Raw genomic sequence first — 8,383 nt, 5'->3', positions numbered from 1 at the left:
TGAAACATGTTAAAAGATTTTTAATGTGGTGTTATTTTTTGTCATTATGTCTTTGAGATATGTATGTGTATATTCTCATTCAAAAAGTGCTCAACGAATTTGTTATAAACGTGTATATTTCATCCTTCAATGATGGAAATATCTGTCTATTCTGTCTTTCAACAAGTCCTGTGAATGTGCACATTAACATGAAGTGAGTTTTTTTCATTTTTTTTTGCAGTCTGATCCATTGCGGAGATGTGGTATAGAAATGTGATGTAATTAGATATCATCTCTGAGAAAATATATGGAAACATGTTGTACATCTCAAAGAAAACTCATTGGCGTACGTGATTCGTGACCAGACGGACCAGTGGGTGATATCATGAGCATCTACTCACGATGACACGCAGTCAACCCAGTCATGGAACCTGACCATCTGATCCATCTGGCCACCTCCCACAACCAGCATACGTTGCTGGGGACCTTGTCTGAACCGTGATCCGTGAGGGGTTGACAATAGAGCCACACGGATAGGTTTACTTACATTGGACCTTGTCTGAACCGTGATCCGTCAGGGGCAGTTGACAATAGAGCCACACGGATAGGTTTACTTACATTGGACCTTGTCTGAACCGTGATCCGTCAGGGGCAGTTGACAATAGAGCCACACGGATAGGTTTACTTACATTGGACCTTGTCTGAACCGTGATCCGTGAGGGGTTGACAATAGAGCCACACGGATAGGTTTACTTACATTGGACCTTGTCTAAACCGTGATCTGTCAGGGGCAGTTGACAATAGAGCCACACGGATAGGTTTACTTACATTGGAAAACTCACACATGGGACTGACATGGGACTGAAAAGAGCTTCACTCTTTGTACCCACGAGGGGAATTGAACCCCGGTCCACAATATCATCATATCTTGTATGTTTGTTTGTTGTTTGACGCCGCACTCAGCAATATTCCAGCTATATGACGGCGGTCTGTGAAAAATCGAGTCTGGACCAGACAATCCAGTGATCGACATCATGAGCATTGATCCACGCAATTGGGATACGATGACATGCATCAACCAAGTCAGCAAGCCTGCCTACACAATCCTGTTAAGTCTCCTGGAATATTGCTAAAAGTAGCGTAAAACCATACTCACTCACTCACTCATGTACAAGAATGGAATCCCATTGTGATGCAAGCTGAACTGTCTTTTTCATACCCCGTTATTTGAATTTATTTGAAATAAATCTTACATTCATAGCTTTTTGATGCACTAATGCACAGAAAATAATTACCCTCCCCTAATTCTTGTCCCTGAAAATACAAAATGCAAAAAGCTTGTTAATTCATGGTTGCGTTAATTTCAAGATTAACATTTTTTGTTCAAATTGGTATTTTGTAAAAATTCAATTCAATTGAAAGGTATGTTAAATGCATTCAGTGCAATAATGTTAAACTGAGCATTAAAGCGTTGTCCTCTATATTAGTCATGTTATGACTAAAATACAAGTCATCTGGCAAAGCCATGACATTAGTCATATATAAATGACATATTATAGATGTGATAGTGATTCATAAACACATGATCATGGAGTTGTACTATGGACTTTTTTTTATCAGATATTTAATGTGATTATGAGAAGGGTTTTGTTGCTTATATTTAATATATTCACAATGCGTGTGGTCTGACGTTGATTAATGAATAATTTGCATACTCGTATATGCAAGGGGCCGACATAATGTTCCTCAGTAGGAAGTGACAAATTGGAGACGACGGCTTGCGGTATATACAGTTTTACTTTATACATATAGATATATACATACAAAAGACACTATGTGTCAGGTCAGCGCATAGTGGTTGTGGTTGTCGTCTAGGTGCCCCGGAGCACCCAGCCTAACCCTTAGCCTACAATCAAGTGTTTCAAGGCATATAGATGTCATGGCACCAGGGTAATGAGCCTTTGTAATTAAATGTTCTTCAGACAATAGGTGTCGTAAATCAGTCGCTATGACAATATGCAGAAGCCCGAGGTCTTCCATTAAATGCCCGACAAAGGAGGGCAGTTGAAAAGACCGTGGGTTTCTGCAAATGATAATGCCCTGAAAATAGTGTTACTGTTATAACAGCTAAAATGGATGGAATTTGTTATTACATAAATAGAAACAATATCGGTTTTGAAAAATTTACTGCAATCAACACGAATGTCACTGACCCACTTTTACAAATGTGGAAATGTCATAGAACAAACCAGATGATGTCACTTTTCAACGTGACGTCACCTATCCCTATCCTATGACGTCACCTAACAACGGGCGTGATAATGGCCAGTTGTAAAGCAACAGCAGCCCGCTCATTTTTGATATCATGCGGGCGGTTTAATGATAATTCTATCCATTTTACCTATAATTATAACTATAACAGCATCAATTGGGAATGTTTTATTCCAATTTGGGAGTTTTTACTGACATTTACTGCAGACTTAGGGTGAAATTTCGGCTACAATCAGGCCTAGATATATCCCTGGAATGGGTCGCGAGTGTTTATCTCAATATATGTTTAGGCTGTACAAGGTGATGATATTTTGTACCTTCTATCAAAGTCTGGGTATTGCCACTCAATATTTCCATGTTAAAATATTTCTTGTATAAATGTAAGATAAAAAATGACCTACTATGATTTGTACAAGTCTATTCATTTTAGTAAAAATGGTTTGAATGAGTTTTTTACCGAATGGGAAATGTAACTTTGTTTATTTGAATACCGGTAAGAAACTACTTATTACTGCTTTTTTAGAAAAGCTGCCATAACATTGTACATCATAATTTTAGATCTAATATGTGTGAATGCTGCCTTTGTGTTGTCTAGTGAAAGAACTTCAATTGTTTGTTTGTTTGTTTGTTGTTTAACGCCGCACTCATCAATATTCCAGCTATATGACAGCGGTCTGTAAAATAATCGAGTCTGGACCAGATGATCCAGTGATTGATATCATGAGCATCGATCAACGCAATTGGGATCGATGACCTGCATCAACCAAGTCAGCGAGCCTGACCACCCGATCCCGTTAGTCGCCTTTTACGACAAGCATAGTCGCCTTTTACGACAAGCATAGTCGCCTTTTACAGCAAGTATGGGTTGCTGAAGACCGATTCTACTCCGGAATCTTCACGGGTCCACAAGTTACATCTCACATGAAAAGGTATAAACAAAAGCAGATAGGGGTGCAAGTTTTAGCTTTTAATTAAACAGAAAAACATCACAGCACTCATGTTTTTTAAAGCAAAGCCAACATCCAGATATTGTATGGCTTTCATCACACTTCAGTATCCTTTAAGGTGTGTTTTTTTATAATTACTTGGGTTATGGATCTATAACCACCCCTCAAATTTTTTAATTAAATTCTGAAAAAAAAAGAAGAAAATTTATTTTTTTAATATTTTTTTTTTTATATCTCCAAAGGATGTTGAAAAAAATCTTTCAAGAAGGCACATAGGGAAGAAAATTAATCCGTTTGACATATAAAACTTTCCATAACATTTGGTATTTAATTTTAAAATGATTTTCTGAAACAATACTTAAATGGGATAATTTTAACAAAAATATGTTTGGGAATGTTTGCTTTTATCTTTAGTTCGACTACCATCCCCATGGTCCTTGAAAACAATCTGTTTACATAAAATAATTAAACAGAGGCCCCAATATGTACCTCTCTTGTCAGCCATAACTAATACTGTCTCAACCATTACGTGTCACATCAACTTTTCTTGTCCAGTATGTCATCAATATCTTGTATGAGTTTGTTCGTTTGCAGGAGAGCATGTCTCACTGAACTAAATCCATCCAACATTTCCATCGTTCGCTTATCACTTGATCCCATTGGCTGCAGCTGGTTGCCTGGATACATCATGTTAGCTGGAATATGATTGGATGATGGTCTAGAGCTCTGTACAAAAGACCCTGACCCAGGGTGAGAGGAATGAAGCGAAAGATTGTTTCTGATTGGCTGTGGATATATTGTTGATTGCCATGAATTTGATGTTAACTTGTCTGTCATTGGCTGAGCAGGTGTGGAACTATCAATAATTGGATAGAATTGATTGGATGTCACAGATTGTTGAATACTGTTTGGTGCAGATTTCAGTCCTTGATATTGTGGCACAGATCCCAGGCTGCTGTAACCATGGTTACTTCCCATGATGTCGGTTGTACCACTGTTTCCTGTTGCCATGGATACTGGATCCACCTTGCTTGCGGAAGCTGCTCGAAGGACAGTGTTCTCCACGATGTCTGATGTCATGTGAAGGAAGTTCACCAATGAGTAAAAAGAAAAAACCTTAAGTAAAACACTAAATCTTCTTATCACCAAAACACAGTCTTATATTTCCCGATCCATGTGTCATAATTATATTATTGGTGGAAAAAGAAATTATTAAGCCAAGTGCGTTTTAGTATTGTAAATATCATATATTTGGAATATAAATTGTTTTGTGCAAGCCTATGGCAAAATATACCTAATATGACCATAGATAAGCCAAACTTTGAGGACCAGAAAAAAAAAAAGATTCTGCAGAAAGGGGTCGGCATAAGTAAAGGTTGCACTTTCATCAAACTCTTTTTCTGTTATTAAAAAAAAGTAACATTTACGATACAGAAATACATGAGGATAAAAATCTCTTTATCTTATAATGTCATATATAAAATAACCAAAGTTAAAGACATTTAACCTGAGTGGTTTAATGCCGCTTTTAACATCATTCCAGTTATATCACGGCGTGTCAGCTTAATGTGGGAGGAAAGTGATGCAGGTCTTAGACGTTTACCACTTCAGTGAAACCAACGAGCACGGGTATGGTGCAGACAAACCTAGAAACATAATCGGGGCGAACCGGGATTTGAACCCATAATCATAGGTTTCTGGTGTGCCCAAGGGACGCAACTCTGCACAGGGAATCACAGCGCCTTAGACAAATGGGCCACCCATGCCCCCACATTTAACCTGGACCCTAGGTTTGAAAGGATACAATTGAAACAGTTTATTTTCTGAAGCTCCAGGGCTGCTGACCTGAAAAACATGAGAAACAAAATGTTAGCTTCCTCATATTGTTGTGGATAATAGCATGAGAAGGGGCAGAATGTTTGTTTGTTTGTTTGTTTGTTTGTTTGTTGTTAACGCTGCACTCAGCAACATTCCAGCTATATGAAGGCGGTTTGTAAACAATCAAGTCTGGACCAGACAATCCAGTGATTGACATCATGAGCATCGATCCATGCTAATGGGATACGATGACATTCATCAACCAAGTCTGACCACCCGATCTTGTTCGTCGCCTCTTACGACAAGTATGGATTGCTGAAGACCTAGCCTGGACCTTTATCAGGTGTCCTAAACTTTACGGAAGCTTGTTTTAATCAAATCCAGATGTAAATTAAAATAAAGCCTTTTGTTTCATTGGGTGTGTGTGTTTGGTCTATGGTGTCCCTGACTTACCCTTGGGCGTTTACAGTCTGTCCCAGTCTCTCGTAGAACTGCTTCCTGTCGAGAGGGGAAGCGTTTACCCACGACGCCCACTCCGTGGCCTGACTCACGTATCTGCAACAGATGACAGCCCAGTGATAAAAACTACCGTATTTAACATAAAAAGCGCAAGGGGCGCTCTCAAAATTAGTAATAATTAAGGGGCTCTAATTAGAATATAATTTTGGTGGAAAAAAAAACAGTGTGTAAGATCGTAAATTTCTAGGTTTATATACCTGAAATGATACAAAAGAAAACTGTGCGTATTATACACGACAGATATATTTTTCCAGGATTTAATTGCCCATAATTAAGGGTTATTTAACACACGAGTGCGTATTATACACTAATAAATAAGTCTTGTGTACATTGATCAATCGAAGAGGTGCTCATTGGGATTGTTCACTAGCCAATACCGTTATATCAGCAAATATCACTGTGGGCACTTATTAGAGAGGGGCACTTATTTAATGTAATACGGTAACTATTTTAGTCCACTAGTCCTTATAATGACAACATATAGCAAAACCATAAAAAATGGCAAATTTCTTCTAGTCCTTGTGATAGCTTCATTATTGGTCAGTTTGGCAAGGACTACAGGACTAAAGTACTCACGGAAATGCAAAAAATCACTTTAAAAATCGACACAAAGTGTTATGTAGCTGTAAATACGAAATAACAAAACAGCTTGAAAAGTACTAGTCTGGATTTGCTAGTTTGATCTCAGTGAACAATACAAAATGTAATTTACAGGAGGTAATTTGTCGTCACTTTCAACATTCAAGAATAAAACTAAGTCCAAATTGACATAGCAGAAATAGACTATAGGCATTATGCACCTCTTCTCACCTGTCGTCAAGGTGTCATAGGTCACCTTGATCTACTTACACCTGGTTATGCCCTGTTTCACAATAGTCTGTTTTATTCACATTTTTACACACTTTTACGTGTAAAAAGGCATAAAAACATTTGATACACTGTATTTGTAACACGGCCCAGTTAGTACTAATTAAGTTGTTTCAATATTTACATATTTTGTATATTAACTGCATTTATTTAAGATCTGAGGTAAAAAAAACTTTTTTTTCATTTCCGTGAGTACTTTAGTGCCAATTTCTAATGCTGTGATAGCTTAACTATTGGTCAGTTTGGCACGGACTACAGGACTAGTGCCAATTTCTAACGCTGTGATAGCTTAACTATTGGTCAGTTTGGCACGGACTACAGGACAAGTGCCAATTTCTAACCCTGCAGCATCACACATACAAGGATGAGAACGGATATTACCTTTTCAGCTGAATCTTCTTTTCAATAGAGCATGGTCCATATTTTGGAGGCGTTTAACAAATTTGTGGTCACTAAAATTTGTGGAAATTCGTGGATCCATGGAAGAATCTCACCCTTGCACATATACCAGCACCATCAACCGAGGTGAAGTATTTGGTCCCCAACTAAACATCCGGTTGCACTGGAGACAACAACATAGGCTCTGTAGCTCACTTGAATTGTTTTGGATTGTTTCCCAGCATTAGGTTGAAAGGGCAACAAGACTTTAACTTTGAAAGAATTGAACTATGGGTGGCTTTTTTCTTCGCGGATTTAAAATTTGCTATAAAACTATAATCGCAACTGGTTTGTCTTGTGTTGAGCGCTATTCTCTGTTTTTAATGATAAATGTACAGGGATTAGAATGTGCTTTTTTTTTAAAACACAGTAAGTCTCTGGGCAACCATGTGTTTATTGTAATGGCCTGTGTCACAAAAGTGACCCTTGCCGATATTAGTGGATTTGTGGTAAATTCTCAATCCCAAATGTTTATATGGTTGAAAAATTGGCAAAACTGACATTTTCAATATTTCGGACATTTTTTAAAATAAAACAGAATTGTGTGAGATGTTTTTGAAACTACGTAGCTGGAATTATCCTTTCAACATCACTGACCAGACAAGCATGTTGTAGACCAGACAAGCATGTAGATCAGACAATCATGTTGATCAGACAAGCATGTTGTAGATCAGACAAGCATGTTGTAGATAAGACAAGCATGTTGTAGATAAGACAAGCACATTGTTGATCAGACAAGCACGTAGTATTTAATCTTTGATATAGGATACACGACTCACTTGTGGTACGTCCCAGGTTTCAACTTGTTGACCAGGATGTATTTCCCAGAAGGCAGCAGGAGGCGGCAGGTGTTGCTGTCAACTTCGTTGTCAAGAGCGGTGACAGTTGCAACGTTTGGGAGAGAGGAGTTAACACACTGGAATATGATCAGAAAAACAAGCTAGATCATGTGTTCTTTTAACATCAGATATACAAGCTAGATCATGTGTTCTTTTAACATCAGATATACAAGCTAGATCATGTGTCCTTCTAACATCAGATATACAAGCTAGGTCATGTGTTCTAACACAGATATACAAGCTAGATCATGTGTCCTTCTAACATCAGACATACAAGCTAGATCATGCGTCCTTCTAACATCAGATATACAAGCTAGATCATGTGTCCTTTTAACATCAGATATACAAGCTAGATCATGTGTCCTTCTAACATCAGATATACAAGCTAGGTCATGTGTTCTAACACAGATATACAAGCTAGATCATGTGTCCTTCTAACATCAGACATACAAGCTAGATCATGCGTCCTTCTAACATCAGATATACAAGCTAGATCATGTGTCCTTTTAACATCAGATATACAAGCTAGATCATGTGTCCTTTTAACATCAGATATACAAGCTAGATCATGTGTCCTTCTAACATCAGATATACAAGCTAGATCATGTGTCCTTCTAACATCAGATATACATGCTAGATCATGTGTCCTTCTCACATCAGATATACAAGCTAGAGCATGTGTCCTTCTAACATCAGATATACAAG

At 37.9% G+C, this 8,383-nt stretch overlaps 1 protein-coding gene across 1 annotated transcript in view; it reads right to left on the bottom strand.

Moving 5' to 3' along the window:
* Nucleotides 1-3,369: 3,369 nt before the first annotated feature.
* LOC139447664 (uncharacterized protein C5orf34 homolog) overlaps nucleotides 3,370-8,383 on the bottom strand; it is a 30,625-nt gene continuing 25,611 nt past the window's right edge. Inside the window, exons 10-13 of the mRNA XM_071229092.1 lie at nucleotides 7,619-7,755; nucleotides 5,469-5,570; nucleotides 5,002-5,042; nucleotides 3,370-4,267 (exon numbers count right to left, since the gene is read on the bottom strand). Of these exons, the coding sequence (XP_071085193.1) occupies nucleotides 3,735-4,267; nucleotides 5,002-5,042; nucleotides 5,469-5,570; nucleotides 7,619-7,755 (813 nt within the window). The 3' untranslated portion in view covers nucleotides 3,370-3,734. The remainder of the gene's footprint in view (nucleotides 4,268-5,001; nucleotides 5,043-5,468; nucleotides 5,571-7,618; nucleotides 7,756-8,383) is intronic.

Source organism: Haliotis cracherodii, unplaced genomic scaffold (assembly GCF_022045235.1).
Source record: "Haliotis cracherodii isolate W230 unplaced genomic scaffold, xgHalCrac1.p SCAF_7, whole genome shotgun sequence".
NCBI classification, from domain to species: Eukaryota; Metazoa; Mollusca; class Gastropoda; order Lepetellida; family Haliotidae; genus Haliotis; species Haliotis cracherodii.
This window is presented reverse-complemented; position numbering and strand designations above follow the sequence as displayed.